This window comes from Hippopotamus amphibius, chromosome 6 (genome assembly GCF_030028045.1).
Source record: "Hippopotamus amphibius kiboko isolate mHipAmp2 chromosome 6, mHipAmp2.hap2, whole genome shotgun sequence".
NCBI classification, from domain to species: domain Eukaryota; kingdom Metazoa; phylum Chordata; class Mammalia; order Artiodactyla; family Hippopotamidae; genus Hippopotamus; species Hippopotamus amphibius.
In genome coordinates, this window is record NC_080191.1 from 160,003,373 (window position 1) to 160,025,665 (window position 22,293).

Sequence of the window (22,293 nt, forward strand, 5' to 3'; positions counted from 1 at the left end):
ATACAAGGTCAAGTTCAAAAACTTTTCCCCATACAGTTGTCAGTTCCTTTACCACTTTTTGAAAACATTATCTTGTTTCTACTGAATTACCTGTACACCTTTTTTATAAAAATTGATTTTTGTCAAAAGTCAACTGACCATATAAGCATGGGTCTATCTTTATGCTCTCTGTTATGTTCCATTGGTCTATATGTCTATATTTATGCTAATAATATACTGTCTTGGTTGTAACTTTGTAGTAAGTCTTTAAACCAGGTACCTTAAGTCTTGCAACTTTTTCTTTTTTAAAATTGGTTTACCTAGTCTAGGTCCTTTGCCTTTCTGTATGAATTTTAAAATCAGCTCAGCAGTTTCTTTTAAAAAGCTTATTTGAATTTTGTTTGGGATAGCATTGATTCTGTAGGTTAATTTGGGAAGGGTTGCCATCCTAATGCAGAGTCCTCTAATCCTTGAATATGATATATTTTCCATTTATTTTAAAATCAGTTTGCTTTCTCAGCTTCTGCAGAAAGACAGCTGGGATTTTGATAGTGATTGCTTTGAATCAATAGATCAATTTGGAGAGTGTTGCTATCTTAGCATTATTATGTCTTCCAGTCCATGAACACTGGGCACCTTTCCATTTATTTGGTCTTGTTTAATTTCTTTCAACAATGTTTTATAGTTTTCAGTGTGCAAGTCATATACTTCTTTTGCTGAATCTATTTCTAGTTTATTCAGTTTGATGCTGTTATGAATGGGTTTTTAAAAAAATTTCATTTTCAGAATGTTCATTGCTATTGTATAGGAATAAAATTAATTTTTTTTTTTTTTTTTGCCCACATCATGCAGCTTGTGGAATCTTAGTTCCTTTACCAGGGTTTGAACCCAGGCCCCGGCAGTGAGTGCTGAGTCCTAACCACTGGACTGCCAGGGAATTCCCAATAAAATTGGTCTTTATACTGATCTTATATCCTGCATCCTGCTGAATTCATTCATTAGTTCTGATTTTTTTAATGGATTCTTTAGAATTTTTTCACATATAAGATCATGTCATCTGTAAATAGAGTTAGTTTTACTTCTTCCTTTCTAATCTGGATTTCTTTTGTTTTTCTTTTCTGACTGGCCTAGACAGAATCTCCAATACAGTGTTGAACAGAAGTGGCAAGAGCAGACATCCTTATCTTTTTTCTGACCTAAGGGCGAAAGAAAGCATTCAGTTTTTCACCATTAAATATGATGTTGACTGTGGGTTTTTCATAGATGGCCTTATCATTTTGAGAAAGTTGCCTTCTGTTGTTTGTTGGGTATTTTTAACATGGAAGGATTAAATACTTTTTTCTGCATCTGTTAAGATAATCTTGTGGGTTTTAGCCTTTATTTTATTGATATGACATAAGCTTGATTGATTTTTGTTGTCAGTCTTAGATTCTTGGGATAAATCCCACTTTATCACGAGGTATAATCTTTTTTATATGTTTTTGGGTTGAGTTTGTTTTTTTTTAATTTATTTATTTATTATTTTTTGGGGATACACCAAGTTCAATCATCTGTTTTCACACACACATATCCCCGTATTCCCTCCCTTCCTTGACTCCCCCTCTTCGAGTCCCCCCCACCCTCCCCGCCCCAGTCCTCCAGGGCATCCTCCATCCTCAAGTTGGACTCCCTTTGTTGCTAATAGTTTTTTGAGGATTTTTTATGGCTTTCTTAAATGATATTGTTCTATAGTTTTATTTTTTTCATATCTTTTTTTCGGTCTTGGTATTAAGTATATTTGGTATCTTGGTATGCTTGCTTCATGGAATGAATTGGGAAGTGTTCATTCTGTCTTTTGGAAGAGGCTTTGAAGGCTTTGTGTTAATTCTTTAAATGTATGGTAGAATTCATTAATGAAGCCATGTGAGCCTGGAATATTCTTTGCTTGAAGTTTTTAAATTACTAGTTGAGTCTCTGCTTGTTAAGTCTGTTCAGATTATCCATTTCTTCTTGAGTTAGTTTTGGTAGTTTGTGTATTTCTGGGAATTTGTCCATTTAATCTGTTATCTAATTTGTTGACATATAGTGTCTATGGTATTCTCTTGTAATTCCTTTTATTTTTATAAGGTCTCTAGTGATGTCTCTTACTACTAATTTTTGTACTTTGAGTCAGTCTTCTCTCTTCTTTTCTTGGTCTGCCTAGCTCAAGGTTTGTCAATTTCATTTTTTTTTCAAAGAACCAATTTTGATTTTATTGATATTCTTTATTTTTCTTTCCTCTTTCATTTATTTCTGCTTAGTCTTTATTATTTACTTCCTTCATCTTGCTTTGGGTTTAATTTACTTTTCCTTTTTTTTTCTTTTTGGTTTCTTGAGATGAAAGTCTAGGTTATAGATTTGAAATCTTTCCTCTTTTTTAAAATAGGTGTTTACAGCTACAAATATCTCTCTAAGCAATGTTTTAGCTGCGTGCCATAAGTTGTGGTATGTTGTGTCTTCATTTTCATTCACCTCGAAGTATTTTCTAATTTCCCTTGTGATATTGGTTGTTTAGAAGTATGTTGTTTAATTCCCACATATTTGTGAATGTCTCACATTTCCTTCTGATACTAATTTCTAATTTCATTCCATTGTAGTTAGAGAACATGCTTTATATGGTTTCTATTTTTTTTAACTTATTGAAACTTATAGCCTAACATATGGCTTATTCTGGAAAATATTCCAAGCATACCTGAAAATAATGTGTTGAATGTGTTTTGTTGTTGAGTGGAATATTCTACAGATGTCCGCTGGGTTTAGCTGGCTTATAGTTTTGTTCAAGACTTCTGTTTTCTGTTTATCTTCTGCTAATTGTTCTATCCATTATTGAAAGAGGAGTATTGAAGTATCTAAATGTTATTGTTGAAATGTCTATTTCTTACTTGAGGTCTGTCAGCTTTTACTTCATTTTATTTTGGAGTTTCTAATGCTCCCACAGACAGTTTACAATTCTGCCTCATTAGCCTTTACTTCCTGCTTGTGCAGATCCTGGAAGTCAGCCCCAGGTTGTAGGTCTTTCCTGCATATGTCCACAGCCCTGTACATGCACATGTCCTTCTAGAGTTCCAGAAATATGCTGGAGCTTTTGAAAGCCCCTGTAGACCTTCCATTCTCTAGTTTTTCTTTTAAGTTTTTTAGTGGGTTTCTAATTAGTCTCTTCTGGTGGTACTGCTTCTTGTACCTGTAAAGTTAATAACATGCCTTGGGGCTAGTGCTGTTTGCTTAGAGTAAGCTCTGAGTCAGGACCAAAAAAGACAAGCCCTGAAAACAGAGCTTTTAAGTGAGCTGCCAGATAGGTTAGATAGTAACAGTTCTGTAAGGATTGCCTTTTGGGGGAGCTCCAAACCCTTTTTGCCCCCTGGAGTGGTTGCTGGGTTGCTGGTTTTCACAGCTGCCATAGCGGCAAGGCTGTTGGTTTCAAAGCTACTGTGAAGCCGGGGGAAGGGAGATGGGACTAGGTAATGTTAAACCACCGTGAAGCTCACTGTTCTTACTGAAATTCAGGCATTTTTCTTGAATAAACATTCCTAGGATTATTACAAGCCTTTAATTAATTTCAAGAGGACTGGAAAATTTGATTTGGACTGTTTCTGCCAGTATTTTCTGTACTTTCATGGAGTAGCAGATTATTGAAGGTCCTTCCTCCACCATCTCATAAGTCAGTCCCTCTGGGTTTTGATTTGGTTTGGTTTGATCTTTTTTCCTCTCTGTTCTTCTCCTTGGATGATTTCTGTTGCTCTACCTTCAGGTTCACTCTTTGATGTCAACTCAGCTGTTAAATCCACTCAGTGAATTTTTATCTTCTACAATCAATTTTTTTTAGTTCTGTAATTTTCATTTGGTTCTTTTTTTTATTGTTTCTGTTTCTTTCCTGCATCTCTTCATTTATCTGTTCAAATTTGCATGCATTGAAACATATTTTGTTTTGTTTCATTGAGGATAAATATAATGGTTGAATTAAAATTCTTATCAGTTCTAACATTTTGTTCACTTCAGGATTGGACTTGATTTTCTTTTCTCTTAAGAAAAATATGTTTTATTTTCTTGTTTCTTCACATGTTGGATAATTTTAGATTGTATCCTAGATATTTGAATGTTACATTATGGAGATTCTGGATTCTGTTATTTTTCTCCGCTGAGAATTTTTTCTCTTTGTTTTATCAGGTAATTTTCTTGGCTGGGCTTGAATCACAAACTCTGTTTCTATTTTGGCTCCAGTCTCTTCTCAAAAGGTCCTTTGTCTTTAGCTGGTGTGCTTTCATTCTGTCCCACATGTGTGGCTTAGGGGTCAGTCAGTGATGATGGCAGTCAAGCTCGCGAATCCTCTTTCTGGCTTTCTTTTTTGCAAAATTCTGCCAACCTGTTAACTGTTCACCTGTCCTAACTTCTCTAGTTCCCCAACCAGAAAGATTGCTGGTTTTCCCATGTGAGCCCCCCATGTGCTTCTGTGCTTGCCCCACAGACTGCACTTAGGCACAGGCTGAAAGCCTCAAGTGATGGTAATTTACTTGTCGACCTTCCTCTGGGCACATGAACTCTACACCAGAGCCTGTCTGCTTGTCTTCACACTCCAGGACCTTCAGGGAGGGAACTCCAGCCTTGGTTCTGACTTTTTCTCTCTGGCTGAGCTGCTTTGACTGTTTTTCATACATGGTGGTTTAGGGATCAGTCACATATGTGGGTAGCTAGTTTGGAGATCCTCTCTTTGACTCTTTCCCTTTTGGGGTTCCCCTAGTCTCTTCCACACTCATAGTTTCCTAGCTTCACTTTTCTCATCCACTATGCCAGAAAGATTAGGAGTTTTCCATCCCCTACCACCTCTGTGTGAAGTTACTTGTGTGGCTGCCGGTCTTTCCTTTTCCCAGTGAGTGAACTCTCTGCCAGGTTTGTCTACTTCTTTTCCCTCTTCAGTAGCTTCAGGTAGCTTTTCGTATTATGTCCAGGTTTTATAGATTTTTTTTTTCTATAAGGACCAGAAGCAGGGAAGATAATTTGGTAGTGTCTTAGTCCCTCTTTAGTCTTAGACCCTTTTCAGTAGCCCTGAAACTAATCCTTTTGAAACAAACTTGAAAATTGTCTTTCACATATATATGTAGCTGAAATTAAAGCAGAATAATAAGAACTCCAAGCAACAAGGATTTACTTAAAAAAAAAAAAAAGGACTATTAAGACTCCAAATGGAATGGATGAGCTTTTGCAACAGAAAATTGTCTAAAAAAAGATTTTGGGGAAAGAAAAGTAGAAAGGGGGTCAGGAAAATTAAATGCTGTGTCACTTCAGTTCAGTATACATTTAGTAAGCACCTACTATGTGCCAGATGCTGTGCTAGACGCTAGGAACACAGAGATAGACTCCCTGCCCTTAAACTCATAGTAATGGAATAATGGAGATGGGTATGTTAAACAAGTAAGTGTAACTCTCTCTAGGAATACCATGAGCTAGAATGCGTTGTATCTGAGATTTCTAGCGATAAAGGTTTATCTAATTAGTCAATAAACATGAACATGTTATACCAGTGAAGTGACTGCTATCATGTACCATGATAATTGAGTTGGATCAAATAACATTTGGGACTTCTGGTTTTTGGTCTGGCATATAAAGAGTTTAAAAGTCACCACTCTGTCCTACCAACAAGTGAAAAGCTCAACAAACTGAAAAATCAACAGTTCTTCTTAGATCTGCCAGAGAAGTAAGGTCACAGGCCAAACCACTGCACCAAAAAACTAGAGAGACAGCCAGATGCAGAAAATCACAATTTATGGGATCAGACATCTGTGCAGGAGTCAGTGCTAGGGTAGAAAAATCTGAAGTGTAATTGATCATTTGCTGCAGGCTCAGTGTGAACAAGTCTGAAATTTAAGAACTCTAGGAGGACCCAATCATAAGGGAGCTCCCACAGTTTTGTGAAATTTACCTCCAGGACTGCTTCCAGGTTGTCACAGTGATCGTCAGAGAAAAATCCCTTGTGCTTTGGCAGGCAGATGGGAGAAAGGAACCATTTTTAAATATGTCAGAGTATTCTGTTTTTTTTAACTAAGCCGGCTTTCAGGAAAAACTATTTTGCCAAAGGTTGACCTGCTGTAGGTTTATCAGAGCTAAACTTACCTGGGAGAGGGAAAATACCCAATTCCAGCACCTTCAACCCATTCTGTCCACCTAAGAGGGGAAAAGAACTGAGAAGCACTGGTGAAGTTTACATTCCAAGGTCACAGGTTTACCAAAAGACTGAGACCTAATCAAGACTATAGAACACTTGCCTCTCTCACACCTTACCATCACGTTACTACAGGTCTATTTACTGTAGTGCCAGTGCATCACACGTGCCTTTCAAAAATTACAAGGCATACTAAAAGGCAAAAAAGTTGAAGTGTTTGAAGTTTGAAGAGACAGAACAAATATCAAAACCAGACTTAGATGTGGCGGGAGTGTTGAAATTATTAGACCAGGAATTTTTAAGAATACTAGGATTAATATATTAAGGGATTTAATGGAAAAAGTAGACAACATGCAAAAACAGATAGATAATATAAGCAGAGAGATGGAAATTCTAAGAAAATCAAAAATAAACGTTACACATGAAAAACAATGTAACAGAAATGAAGAATGCCTTTGGGCTAATTAGTAGACTAGACACAGCTGGGGGAAGAATTTCTGAGCTTAAAGATATAACTATAGAAAGTTCTAGAACTGAAAAGCAAAGAGAAAAAGACTGAAAAAAAAAGAACATAATATCCAAAAACTGAAGGACAATTACAAAATGTGTAACATACATATAATGGGAATATCAGAAGGAGAAGAAAGGGAGAAAGAACAGAAGCAATATTTGAAGCAATAATGACTGAGGATTTCCCCAGTTAATGTCAGACAGCAAACCATAGACCCAGGAAGCTCAGAGTACACCAGGCAGAATAAACAGAAAACAAAACAAAACAAAACACCCTACACCTAGGCATATATTCAAACTGCAGATAATAAAAGGTAAAGAGAGAATAATATATTTAAGATGTTGAGAGAAAAAGCCACCAACACAGAATTTTGTACCCTGGGAAATTATCCTTCAAAAGCAAAAGAGAAAGACTTTCTCAGACAAACAAAAATTGAGGGAATTTGTTACCAATAGAACTGTCTTGCAAGAAATGTTAAAAGAAGTTCTTTAGAGAGAAGGAAAACAATATAGATAAGAAATCTGGATCCAAGAAAGGAAGAGCATCAGAGAAAGATTAGTAAAGGTAGAATAAAAACTTACATTTTTCTTATTCTTAATTGATCCATCAAATAATAGTTTATTCAAAATAATAATAGCAATAATGTATTTGATATTATATGCTTGTGTGTGTATGCTTATTTATAAAATGAATGACAGCAAGGATACAGTTACAGGAGGGAGGAATTAGGACTATTTTGTTAGTAGTCCTTGTGCTACCCATGAGGCAGTATAGTGCTGTTTGGAAGTAGATTTGAATTAGTTATAAATGTATGTTGCAAACCTGAGGGCAACAACTAAAAAAAGATACATAATAGATGTAATATGAAAGGGGAGAAAATGGAGTCATATGAAATAGTTAAAACTACAAAAGGCAGAAAAGGTGTTGAAGAAGATATTTGGAATAAAGAACAAGACAAGAAATAGAAAACAGTAACAATATGGTAGATATTAATCCAACTATGTTAATAATCATTTGAAATATCAGTAGTCTAAATATACCAATTAAAAGAGATTGTTAAAATGGATCAACTAAGTGTTGGGTATAAGAAACCCATTTTAAATATGAAGACATATTAAGTAAAGAAATGGAGAAAGATGTACTATAATAATACTACTCAAAAGAAAGCTGGAGTAGCTATATTAGTTTCATAAACAACCAACTTCAGAGCAAAGAAAATTATCAGGGATAAAGAGGGGCATTACATAATGATAAAGGGGTCAATACTCCAAGAAGATGTAACAATCCTTAATGTTGTGTGCACCTAACAACAGGGTCAAAATACACGAGGCAAAAACTGGTAGAATAGCAAGGAGAAATAGGTGAATCCAACGTTACAGTTGGAGTCTTTTAACACCCATCTATCAGAAATGGATAGATCCTACAGGCAGAAAATCAGTAAGGACATAGTTGAGCTCAGGTTATGAACTACGTACCATCATTCAGCTGGATACTATTGGCATCTATATGCTCCATTATCCAACAGTAGCAGATTACACATTCTTCTCAAGCTCACTGGAATCATCCACCAAGATAAGCCATGTTCTGGGTCATAAAATACACCTCAACAAATTTAAAAGAATAAAAATCATATAATACCTGCTCTCAGACCACAATGGAATTAAACTGGAAAATATTAAGAGAAAGAAAACTGGAAAGTCCCCCAATACTTGGAGATTAAACAACATACTTCTAAATAATGCATGGACAAAGGAGAAATCTCAAGAGAAGTTTAAGAGTATTTTGAACTAAATGAAAATTCAAAAATTTGTGAGATGCAGCAAAAGCAGTGCTTAGAGGGCAATTTATAACATTGAATGCATATAGTAGAAAAGAAGATCTAAAATCAATATTCTAAGCTTCTACCTTAGGAATTTAGAAAAAGAACAAATTAAATCCAAAGTGAGCATAAGGAAAGAAAGAATAAAAATTAGAGCAGAAATTAATAAAATTGAAAACAGGAAATCAGTTAAGAAAATTGTTGATTTTGGGGGGTTTAGTTAAAACCAAAAGCTGTGTCTTTGAAAAGATCAATAAAATCTATAACCTTCCAGCCAGGCTAACTTAGATAAAAAGGAGAGAAGACACAAATTACTAATATCAGAAATGAAAGAGCGGACGACCGTAAAGATCCCATGAGCATTAAAAACATAATAAAAGAATATTATGAACAGTTCTATGCCCATAAATTTGATAACCCTGATGAAACAGGCCAATTTTTTGAAAGAGAAAATTTGCCAAAGCTCACACAAGAAAAAATACACAATCTGAATAAGCCTGTATCTATTAAATAAATTGAACCACTAATTAATAACCTTGTAAAACAGAAAGCACCAGGCCCAGATGTGTTTCACTGGTGGATTTTACTGAACATTTAAGGGAGAAATTATACTGATTCTCTACAGTCTCTTCAGAAAACAGAGCTCAGGGAGTACTTTCTGACTTTTTCTATGAGGCCTTCATTACCCTAATACCAAAATCAAAGACATTATAAGGAAAGAAAACTTACAGACCAGTATTTCTCATGAACGTAGATGTAAAAATTCTCAACAAAATATTAGCAAATTGAATCCAACAATTAGAAAAAGAATCGTACACCACAACCAAGTGAGGTTTTATCCCAAGTGTGCAAGGCTGCTTCAACATTTGAAGATCAATTAATGTATTCCATCACATCAGTAGGCTATAGAAGAAAAATCACATGATAATATCAGTAGATGCTGAAAAAGCATTTAACAAAGCCCAATTCCCATTCATGATAAAAACTCTCAGCAAATTAGGAATAGAGGAAAACTTCCTCAACTTGATAAAGAACATTTACAGAAACCCTACAGCTAATGGTCATAGTTATTGGTGAGAAACTTAATGGTGAGGAACAGGGCAAGGATGTCCTTTTCTTACCACTGCTTTTCAACATCATACTGAAAGTCCTAGCTAATGCAAAAAGACAAGAAAAGCAAATAAAAGGTATACCGATTCAAAATGAAGAAATAACACTGCCTTTGTTTACAGGTGACATGATCATTTGTGGTAGAAAGTCTGAAAGAATTGACCCCAAAACTCCTGGAACTAATAAGCAGTTGTTGCAGGTTTGCAGATATAAAGTCAGTATACAAAAGGCAGTCACTTTACGGTATACCTGTAGTGAATAAGTGGAATTTGAAATTAAAAATACATTATATTTATATTAGCACCCTAAAAAATGAGGTACTTATGTATAGATCTGATGAAGTTTGTACAAGATCTATATGAAGAAGACTACAAAACTCTGAGGAAAGATATCAAAGAACTAAACAAATGGAGACTTATTCTGTGTTCATGGATAGGAAGACTCAATACTAAGATGTCATTTTGTCCCAAGTTGATCTGCAGATTCAATGCAGTCCCAATCAAAATCCCAGCAAGTTATTTTTTTGGATATCAACAAACTCATTCTGAAATTTATATGGAGAAGCAAAAGACCCAGAGGAGCTAAGGCAGTACTGAGACAATGTGGTATTGGCAAAAGAATAAAAAATAGATCGGTAGAACAAAATAACTCAGAAGTATTCTCTCATAAACATAGTTGACTGATCTTTGAAGAAGCAAAGGCAATACATTGGTGTAAAGATAGTCTTTTCAACAAATGGTGCTGGAACAACTGGAAATCTACATGCAAAGAAGTGAATCTAGATACAGACCTTACACTCGTCACAAAAATTAACTCAGAGTGGATCATAAACCAATTGGAAAATGCAAAACTATAAAATATCTAGACAGTAACATAGGCAATAACCTAATTGTAGTTATGGTGATGAATTTTTAGATACAACACTGTCCATGCAAAAGATTATTGTCCATGAAAAAAGTATTTGATAATCTGGGCTTCATTAAAATTTAAAAGTTTTGCTCTGCAAAAGACAGTGTCAAGAGAATGGGAAGATAATCCACAAATTGGGAGAAAATATTTGGAAGACTATTATCCAAAGTGTACAAATAACTCTTAAAACTTGGCAGAAAGAAAATGAATAACATGATTAAAAATGAGCAAAGACCTGAACAGTTATCTCACCAAAGAAGATACACAGATAGCAAGTAAGCATATTGAAAGATGTTCATCATAAGAGAGTTACAAATTAAAACAATAATGGGATACGAGTAGAAGCACATATTGGAATGGCTGAAATCTGGAACACCAACACCACCAAATGCTGGCTAGGATGTAGAGCAGTAGGAACTCTCAGCCACTATGGAAGACAGTTTGGCAATTGCTTATAAAAGTAAAGATACTGAGGCAAGGATATACAATGGAGAATAAAACAGCCTCTTCAATAAATGGTGCTGGGAAAACTGGACAGGTACATGTAAAAGAATGAAATTAGAACACTCCCTAACACCATACACAAAAATAAACTCAAAATGGATTAAAGACCTAAGTGTAAGGCCAGACACTATAAAACTCCTAGAGAAAAACATAGGAAGAACACTCTTTGACATAAATCACAGCAAGATCTTTTTTGATCCACCTCCTAGAGTAATGGAAATAAAAACAAAAATAAACATGTGGGACCTAATGAAACTTAAAAGCTTCTGCACCGCAAAGGAGACTATAAACAAGACAAAAATACAACCCTCAGAATGGGAGAAAATATTTGCAAACGAATCAACAGACAAAGGATTAATCTCCAAAATATATAAACAGTTCATGCAGCTCAACATCAAAGAAACAAACAACCCAATCAAAAAATGGGCAGAAGACCTAAATAGGCATTTCTCCAAAGAAGATATACACATGGCCAAGAAGCACATGAAAACCTGCTCAACATCACTAATTATTAGAGAAATGCAAATCAAAACGACAATGAGGTATCACCTCACACTGGTTAGAATGGGCATCATCAGAAAATCTACAAACAAATGCTGGAAAGGGTGTGAAGAAAGGGGAACCCTCTTGCACCATTGGTGGGAATGTAGATTGATACAGCCACTATGGAGAACAGTATGGAGGTTCCTAGAAAAACTAAAAACAGAATTACCATATGACCCAGCAATCCCACTCCTGGGCATATACCCAGAGAACAACATAATTCAAAAAAACACATACACGCCAGTGTTCATTGCAGCGCTATTTACAGTAGCCAGGTCATGAACGCAACCTAAATGTCCATCAACAAATGAATGGATAGAGAAGATGTGGCATATATATACAATGGAATATTACTCAGCTGTAAAAAAGGAATGAAATTGAGACATTTGTAGAGACATAGATAGACCTAGAGACTGTCATACAGAGTGAAGTAAGTCAGAAAGAGAAAAACAAATATATTAACACATATATGCAGAATCTAGAAAAATGGTACAGATCAACCTGTTTGCAAGGCAGAAATAGAGACACAGATGTAGAGAACAAACATGTGGATACCGAGGGGGGAAAGCTGGGGGGGTTGGGGTGGGATGAATTGGGAGATTGGGATTGCCATATATACATTAGTAATGAGAAAAAAATATCAAATTGTATACTTTAAATATATGTAGTTTATTTTATGTCAATTATATCTCAATAAAAGTTCTTAAAAAAGAAAACTGAACATACTCCTACTGTATGATCCAGCAGTTGCACTCCTTTCCCCAGAGGAGTTGACAATCTGCACAGATGTAGATAGTAGCTCTCTTAATAATTGCCCAAACTTGGAAGCAACCAAGAAGTTCTTTAGTAGGTGAATGGGTGAATAAACTGTGGTATATCCACACAATGGAATAGTATTCAACACTAGAGATAAATGAACTATTAAGCCATGAAAAGACATGGAGGAAACGTAAATGCATTACTAAGTGAAAGAAGCCAGTATGAAAAGGCTACATCATGTATGATTCCAATTATATGACATTGTGGAAAAGGCAAAACTGTGGAGACAGTAAAAGAATCAGTGCTTGTTAGGGGTTGGGGGCAATGGAGGGATGAATAGGGAGAGCACAGGATTTTTAGGGCAGTGAAACTCTGCTGTATGTTACTATAATGATGGGTATATGTCATTATGCATTTGTCAAAACCCATAGAACATACAGCACCAAAAGTGAACCTTAATGTAAACTGTGGACTTTAGGTGGCACTGATATGTCAGTGTATGTTCTTGATTATAAGAGATGTCCCACTGGTGCAGAGTGCTGTTAGTGAGAGAGGTTGTGTGGCTTGGGGATGAGGGATGTATGGGAAATCTCTATGCCTTCCTCTCAATTTTGCTGTGAACATAATTAAAACTTCTCTAAAAAAAGTTTATTGATTAGAAAAATGTTTGGAATTGAAGCAGAATGTAATTATTCATATGATTTTGAGCAATTCAAGTTTATTTGCACTTAGAACATCACAGATTTGGAGTATTTATAAAGGATTATTGATTGAGATGTATACTGGCTTGCATTATTCCAGTATTCATATGTCAAAAATAGAAATTACAGTTCATCAATATTACCAACCACAAATTCCTATAATCTACACACCATAAGGATTACTGATCACCTCACTCACTCTTGATGCTCTTACACTATTCTTTGTTAACTTTGATCTTTTAGCTTAAAACTTGGTCTAATTATGTTTCCAATTTCTTTTAAGCAAGAAGTAGGTTTATGCTACCAGATGACAGAATCTTACATTTTAGACATAACTTAGGGTACAGAGGGTCCTAAAGAGTGTTTAGTCTTAAGTTTCTTAAACATTTGTGAACAATGGCCTTCTCAGCCCTAGAATGCTGTAGGTGGTAAGAGTCCATGTTAGAAATGAGAAGACATTATAGTTATGCCTTAATATTAATTAGTTAATTCGGCAACTTATTGCCTGCACAACACCTTCCCTTGGTCCAAGCTATTCATTAAGCCAACAATACATAGATCTATACACGAAGATTCATACCTTCTACATGTACCCTTGAATGACTCATTGATTTTGTGTCTGTGAAAAGAATCTAAAGGAAATTCTAAAAATAATAAAGTGGTCTTCTCTCACTTTTCTTTTGTTCATGAATATACCTACCTCACCTTAAATGCCAAGTTTTATTTTTCATTGCCACATGAAGATTATATTTCTGAAAAGGTTTTTTTTTTTTTTAAATTTATTTATTTATTATTTTTTGGGGGTACACCAAGTTCAATCATCTGTTTTTATACACATATCCCCGTATTCCCTCCCTCCCTCAACTCCCCCGCCTTGAGTCCCCCCCACCCTCCTTGTCCCAGTCCTCTAAGGCATCTTCCATCCTCGAGTTGAACTCCCTTTGTTACACAACAACTTCCCACTGGCTATCTATTTTACAGTTGGTAGTATATATATGTCCGTGCTACTCTCTCACTTCGTCTCAGCTTCCCCTTCACCCCCTGCCCCCCACCAAACCTCGAGTTCTCCAGTCCATTCTCTGCACCTGTGTCCTTGTTCTTGTCACTGAGTTCATCAGTACCATTTTTAGATTCCGTATATGTGAGTTAGCATACAATATTTGTCTTTCTCTTTCTGACTTACTTCACTCTGTATGACAGACTCTAGGTCTGTCCACCTCATTACATATAGCTCCATCTCATCCCTTTTTATAGCGGAGTAATATTCCATTGTATATATATGCCACATCTTCTTTATCCATTCATTTGTCGATGGGCATTTAGGTTGCTTCCATGTCCTGGCTATTGTAAATAGTGCTGCAATAAACATTATGGTACATGTTTCTTTTGGGATTATGGTTTTCTTTGGGTATATGCCCAGAAGTGGGATTACTGGTCATATGGTAGTTCAGTTTTAGTTTTTTAAGGAACCTCCAAATTGTTTTCCATAGTGGCTGTACCAACTTACAGTCCCACCAACAGTGCAGGAGAGTTCCCTTTTCTCCACACCCTCTCCAACATTTGTTGTTTCCAGATTTTGTGATGATGGCCATTCTGACTGGTGTGAGGTGATACCTCATTGTGGCTTTGACTTGCATTTCTCTGATGAGTAGTGATGTTGAGCATCTTTTCATGTGTTTGTTGGCCATCTGTATGTCTTCTTTGGAGAAATGTCTATTTAGGTCTTCTGCCCATTTTTGGATTGGGTTGTTTTTTTGATATTGAGCTGTATGAGCTGCTTGTATATTTTGGAGGTTAATCCTTTGTCTGTTGTTTCATAGGCAACTATTTTTTCCCATTCTGAGGGTTGCCTTCTAGTCTTGTTTATGGTTTCTTTCGCTGTGCAAAAGCTTGTAAGTTTCATGAGGTCCCATTCATTTATTCTTGATTTTATTTCCATGATTCTAGGAGGTGGGTCCAAAAGGATCTTGCTTTGATGTATGTCATAGAGTGTTCTGCCTATGTTTTCCTCTAGGAGTTTGATAGTGTCTGGCCTTACATGTAGGTCTTTAATCCATTTGGAGTTTATTTTTGTGTATGGTGTTAGGAAGTGTTCTAATTTCATTCTTTTACATGTTGCTGTCCAATTTTCCCAGCACCACTTATTGAAGAGGCTGTCTTTTTTCCATTGTATATTCGTGCCTCCTTTGTCAAAGATAAGGTGCCCATATGTGTTTGGGCTTACTTCTGAGTTCTCTATTCTATTGCATTGATCTTCCTTTCTATTTTTGTGCCAGTACCATACTGTCTTGATCACTATGGCCTCGTAGTATAGTTTGAAGTCAGGAAGCCTGATTCCACCAACTCCATTTTTCCTTCTCAAGATTGCTTTGGCTATTCGGGGTCTTTTGCGTTTCCATACAAATCATAAGATTTCTTGCTCTAGTTCTGTGAAAAATGCCATTGGTAATTTGATTGGGATTGCATTGAATCTGTAAATTGCTTTGGGTATTACAGTCATTTTCACGATGTTGATTCTTCCAATCCAGGAACATGGTATGTCCCTCCATCTGTTTGTGTCATCTTTGATTTCTTTCATCAATGTCTTAAAGTTTTCTGCATACAGATCTTTTGTCTCCTTAGGCAGGTTTATTGCTAGGTATTTTATTCTTTTTGTTGCAGTGGTGAATGGGAGAGTTTCCTTCATTTCTCTTTCTGCTCTTCTGTTGTTAGTGTATAGGAATGCAAGAGATTTCTGTGCATTAATTTTGTATCCTGCTACTTTACTTTTCTATTTTAGATGAGCAAGTTGTTATGGGCAACAAGCTTCTTGTATATATTAGGTAAGAGATTTTTAATTTATTTGTGTGTGCATGCATCTTGTACAAAATTTCTCCTGTATTCTTAGAGGTACTGTCATCTGTTATTTGTACAGTGCTTTTCATTTTTCAGTGTTCTTTCATGTGTAGCAGGGCTTCTGAACAATGCGTGATTCTGTCCCGCATCCCCTCTCCCCTCCCCCAGACATTTGCAGTATCTAAAGACCTTTTTGCTTTGTCACAGCTGGGGTGGGGGAAGAGGAGTGCTACTGGCATCTGGTGGGTAGAGGCCAGGGATGCTGCTGAGCATCCTGCAGTGCACAGGGTAGTCCCCACAACTAAGAATTCTCTCTCCCAAATATCAATAGGGCAGAGGTTGAGAAACCCTGATAGAGAGTATTTTACTTTTACTACCAACAAGTCTGTGGGATATGTGTTTGTCCATATTTTATATAATAAGGGCAAGAGATTAGCTTGCATAATGAAGAAGTTAGGGATAGAAGTAAGCTGAAATGTTTATCTCCTTACTCCTGGGACAAAGTTCTTCCAGTGGACTATGAAGGCTCAGAACTGTGTCCTGATAGAGCTTTTACATAGATAACTAGCTGGCAGACAGGTGGCAGAACCTGCTGGCACATCATTTTAGCTTCTATGTGCATCACAGTTAACTTTGAGACCTATTTCACTTTTGTTACATTGATTCTTTAGTGTAGAAGAACATATGTAGCATTTACCTAATACTTTATCATCTGTACTTTAAACTTTTTAGAATATGCAGGTATCCAGTTGTCTTTAACATTCAAAATTGATGACTACTTCAAAGAGGTTTAAAATTCACTCCCTCCTACCCCCGCCACCAAAATGAGGACATATTCGTAAGACATTTTTATAATTTAGCTCACAAAGCAAGTCATTAGCCATTAGGAGGGTCTGATTTGAAAGTAAAACTGTACAGTTAATTTCTCATGAGATTCTAATTCTCCCTGAAGGCTTGTCCGATTACAGATATTTTTTAGCCTAGCTCATTCCCCATCTTTATTCACCATTCTTAGAACCACTGGATTTAAAAGCCTCTGAGAACATGAGGCTTTTACTGTTAACAGTATAATGATGCTGTTAGACTCATTCCAGATGCTGGCTATGAGACTTGAGGTAATCTGTCCTTATTCCTTCTTGCCCATTTAGTGCAGCTTGGGTTTGTCTTAGGAAAAATAAGAAGAAATGACAGTCGTTACTCAGTTACAGTATGTGTTATTTCCCCACCATCTCTGTCACCCATATTTTCTGAACTGGCTATCATCTTGATCTGGGCTTGGACCTGACCTAACAGACAAAAGCTGAGCCTGCTTAAACATCAAACTAGTGTCTTGGGTTTGAGAAACTATGTGTTCCCGGGAAGTTAGCCCACTATAAGTCACCAAATCTGTTTTCTTTATTCTCTTCCAGCTGTTGTCTAGCAGGTCGTGCCTATCCCCTTGGTGACATCCCTGAAGATCTTGTTCCTTTGGTTAAAAACCAGGTTGGTGCTATTTTCATAGCATTTTTACTCTCTTGTTAAAAATGCAGTAAAGACAAATTGTAATTGAGGGTTACACATGGGTCAGGAGCTATTAGCTGTGACAAGAGAGAGCCTACACACCATCACTGAAGCCAGTAATTATAGCTGAGAGAGGTTAGAGAAGTTATAACACAGTGGCAATTTAAACTAAATTCAACCTGCTTTTATTTTATCCAAATGGGAATCGTTGCTTCAGCAAGATACTTTGTAAGGTGAGAAAATAATCAACTATTTTTTTATTTTTCAACCTGCAGGTTTTTGAATTTCTAATTCGCCTGCATTCAACAGAAGCTCCCCCTGAGGAAGAAATCTATCCCTATATTCGGACTTTGCTACATTTTGACACTAGAGAATTTCTAAATGTATTGGCACTGGTAAGAAGTAATACATAATACATTTCTAAGGTATTTTTAAAAGGAGTCAGGGTGATTTTTTTTGTTAATAGAAAGACAACTAATAGTCCTTATGCAGGTACAATTTTTATGCCCTAGCAGTAAGTCAGGGTTTCAAATGTTTAGTTTTGTTTAACATTTTCTAATTCCTTTTCTCCCTTTTACCCTTCCTTTCCTGCTTCCTTCCTCTTTCTTTCCGCTCTCCCTGTTTCTCTATGTCTGTCTGTCCATCTTCGTGTCTCTGTCTCTTTCTGACACATCCTTATTAAAAAGTTAAAGCAGGGTTAGATGTGGTACGTCCTTGATTTCCTAAATTATTAGTTTGTGTACTAAATATGGAAGATTGCTCTGAAGGACATGTGGTGGTGATAATAGCAGAAGTAACTGGAGTTGAAATGGAACATGGAAACTTCCTGCCGAAAAAACATCCTTACACATGTTTTATTAAAGATGGATTTGGGTATGCCAGATTCTCTGTGAAAATGCCCCTAAGGGGAATGATTATATAAAACATGATATATTTTCCCAATTAAATCATATTGTAATTGTTTTTTAAAAAGCTTTTGATAATATGGACAGCGCTCATATTTTAGTATTTAGTGAAGCAGCAGGCTCACAAATTATTAAAAAAAAAAAGCCAAATATTGTATGTGCACAATATTTGGAGAAAAGAGACAGAAAGGAAATACATCTAAATATTAATAGTGATTATCTCTGTGAGATGGGGTAATTTTATTTAATGAGCACATCGTACTTTTGTAAATTGAATAATGAACTGTTAAATTTTTAAAAAGTGCCTGTGAGAAGGATCCCACTCAAATCATATTTTGCATTAGTTTAATTTGAAAATCTGGTTTCAGAAATAGTAACTTTGATAGCATAGGAGGAAGGGAAGAGAAACTTAGAAATGGAAGTCAGATCTAGTTGGTTTAGGAGACCTTAGATGTCCAGAATAAAATATAAGGGTACTTAGTGTCTGGCATGTAGGAAAAAAGAAACAAGAAGTGGTGGGGCCGGGGTTCAGAAAGCATGAGAGAGAGCAACAAAGAATTTTACCTAATTTTCATTTTTTAAAGGACTGTGGTAGCCCTTTGTTCAGGTAGCCAGTTGTTCAGACATTATGCTCATGTCTGAATTATGATATAGGCATTGATAGTAAGGATGCAATACAGTCTCTTTCATTTACTTGACAAATATTTGAATGCCAAGTATGTCATACCTACTGTACTAACTGGGTGTGTATGGGCTGACAGGATATAAACCCTGCCTTTGGGGAGGAAGAGGATCCAGACTTGTAGATAAGTAATTATAGCACAGTGTAAGACATGTCACTGGAGAAGTGCAAGATGCTGTAAGAACACTTAGGAGAATCTAATGGAGGGTTAAGGAAGGTATATTCGATGAAATGATGTCCACGGTGAGTCTCAAAGGATGTGTAGAAGTTAAGTTAAGGATAGGGGAAAATATTCTAGACAAAGAGACAGAATATGCAAAAAGGCCTGGAGATAAGACAGGCAATGTGTGTTCAGGTAATTGAAAAAATTCAGTATGGCCATATCTTTAAGTGTAAGGAAGCCTGCAGAGAGAGAGAAATCCAGAGAGGTAGGTAGAGACAGTTTTGTTATCCATGGTAGGAAGTTTGGACTTTATACTAGAGCCGTAGATAGCGATTGAAGCCTTTTAGGTAGAAAAATATCATGATTTGTAGTTTAGAAAAATTCCCTCTGATTGTTGAATGGAAAATGGATTGAAATAAGATAAGATTGGAGGCACAAAGATGTTAGCACAATTTTGTGGTAATCTAGATAGAAGATAATGGTGGCTTGATTTAGGGCGGTGACAGTGGAGGTACTAAGACATGAAAGGATTTGAAAGATCGTTTAGGAGGCAAATCAACCTAAAATTTAGGGCTTATTGTACAGGTGGATGTGAAAAACAAGACAAATAGGGAAGCATCAAAGATTCCTAGATTTCTGACCTGGTGAACTGGATGTATAGTTGTTTATTTGTGCATTCAATAGGAAATCAGAGAAGAAACAGTTTTCTTAGGACATGGGTGAGAGGCAGAGTAGTGGTGAGGTGTGGTGGAGGTAGATAATCAGTTCTCTTTTGGACTTAATGAATTTGAAATGCCTGAAAGACAAGTGGAGGTTTCCTTCAGTGTGTGAATCAAGGGTTGGCTGCATCCCCAAGTATTACAGCTGGAGAAATGGGTAAGACCTAGGATCCTAAATCCTAGATTCACTGTCTATTATGTCTGCCATAACTGATTACTCATGTGTCCTTCCTAATTAATATACCTTAATAAAAAGAACATTTTCAGGGAGGCACATAAAAATTTAGATGACAGACTTTTAAGTCACATTTCCCCACTTTTTAAAATTTAGGAATATTTTTTTCAAGTGTGGTTTTAAAATTTAGCTTTCTTGAGGTACAGTTTATACAAAATGTAATTCATCCACTTCAAGAGAAGAGTTTGACGAACATATGCAGTCTTGTCACCACTAGCACAATCTAGATATAGAACAAAAGGTCACTTTTGCAGTTTTGTGGTGCCGCCCAGCCCCACCCCCTGGCAGCTGCTGGTCTGCTTTGTGACAGTATAGTTTCACTCTTCTAAAATGTCATTTAAATAGAGTCATACACTTGCTTTTTCTAGCTTCTTTCACTTAAAATAATGCTTTTGAGACTTATCCATGCTGTTGCATTATATCAATAGGTTGTTGCTCTTTACGGCTGTGTAATTTTCCATTTTATGGATATACACTTTGTTGATTCATTCACCAATAGTTGGTCCTTGGGGTTGTTTCCAGTTTAAGTTATTAGGAATAAAGCTATTTTGAATATTTACATAAAGGCCTTCATGTCAACATATATCTTTATTTCTCTTGAGTAAATACCAAATAATGGACTTGCTGGGTCATTTGTTAAGTGTATTGTTTTACTTAATAAGAAACGGACAGGACTTTTTTAAAGTGGTTCTGCCAGTTTACATTCCAGTAGTATATGAGAGTATCATTTCTTCATCTTCTCTCCAACACTTGGTGTGGTCTTAATTTGACCATTCTAAAACGTGTGTAGTGGTATCTCATTGTGGTTTTAATTTATATTTCCCTCCTGACAAATGATGTTAAACATCTTTTCATTAAAATATATTAGCAAAGAAGTTATGTTTGCCATCCATATGTTCTCTTTGGTGAAAATAGCAATTTTCTTTGCCCACCCCCCCCTTTAAATTTTTAATTAATTAATTTATTGGCTGTTTTGGGTCTTCGTTGTTGTGCATGGGCTTTCTCTAGTTGTGGCGAGTGGGGCTACTCTTCGTTGCGGTGTGAGGGCTTCTCATTGCGGTGGCTTCTCTTGTTGCAGAGCACGGGCTCTAGGTGTGAGGGCTTCGGTAGTTGTGGCATGTGGACTCAGTAGTTGTGGGTCACAGGCTCTAGAGCGCAGGCTCAGTTATTGCAGCTCACGGGCTTAGTTGCTCTCCGGCATGTAGGATCTTCCCGGACCACGTTTCGAACCCATGTCCCCTGCATTGGCAGACGGATTCCTAACCACTGTGCCACCAGGGAAGTCCTCCTCTATTTTTTAAAATTGTGTTTGTTTTCTTGCTGGTTTTGAGAGTTTTTTGATATATATATATATATCTTTTCAGATTACATAAGTTTAGCAAATATTTTCTCCCAGTCTGTGGGCTGTCTTTCCATTCCCCTAACACTGTGTTTTGAATAGCAGGGGTTTTAAATTTTGATGAAGTCTAATTGTTTAGTTTTGTTTTATGGGTCCGGCATCTGGTGCCGTAGTTAAGAAATCTTCACTTAACCCAACGTCATAGAGATATTCTCTTGTATTTCTTTTAGGAGTTTTATGGTTTTAGGTTTTACATTTAGACCTATGATCAAATTTGAAGAAATTTTTGCATGTGGTGCAAGGTTTAGATGCAAATTCTTTTTTCTTTTTTTGTGTATAGACATCTAACTCTCATAGCACCATTTGACAAAAAGACTGTCCTTTCCCTACTGAATTGTCTTTGTACTTTGTCAGAGATACGTCATCTGTGTATATGTGGGTCTGCTTCTGAACTCTGTTCTATGACGCTGGTCTGTTTGTCTGGATGCCAGTACTGCATTGCCTTGATTACTGTAGCTTTATAATGATTATGAAAATCACATTATGTTAGCTTTTCCATGTTCTTGTTCTTTTTCAAAATTACTTTGTCTTTTGTAGTTTTTTCTAATTTCAATATGAATTTTGTGTTATTAATTTCTGTAAAAGCTTGCCTGGATTTTTATTAGGATTGTGTTCAATGTTTAGTCAATTTAAGAATAGACATCTTAGCAATACTGAGTTTTGTGACCCATGAAGGTGTACTGTTCCATTTATTTAGGTTTTCTTTTTTTCTCAGTAATATTTTATAGTTTTCAATGTATTTTTCTGAGTGATAAGGATTCAGTGTAATGTTTTCTCCACTATTGTACAATTTAAAATTTTTGATAAAGTAAAATAGCAATTGCCTCTCACTTACCTTGCTTTTGTAT

At 36.1% G+C, this 22,293-nt stretch overlaps 1 protein-coding gene across 4 annotated transcripts in view; it reads left to right on the forward strand.

Annotated features, from left to right (window-relative positions):
• Positions 1-22,293, forward strand: part of VPS8 (VPS8 subunit of CORVET complex) — a 280,030-nt gene that overhangs the window by 100,799 nt on the left and 156,938 nt on the right. For all 4 annotated transcript variants that reach the window (XM_057737662.1, XM_057737661.1, XM_057737663.1 and 1 more), the window contains exons 25-27: positions 15,787-15,829; positions 17,252-17,324; positions 17,618-17,737. In XM_057737662.1, the coding sequence (XP_057593645.1) occupies positions 15,787-15,829; positions 17,252-17,324; positions 17,618-17,737 (236 nt within the window). The remainder of the gene's footprint in view (positions 1-15,786; positions 15,830-17,251; positions 17,325-17,617; positions 17,738-22,293) is intronic.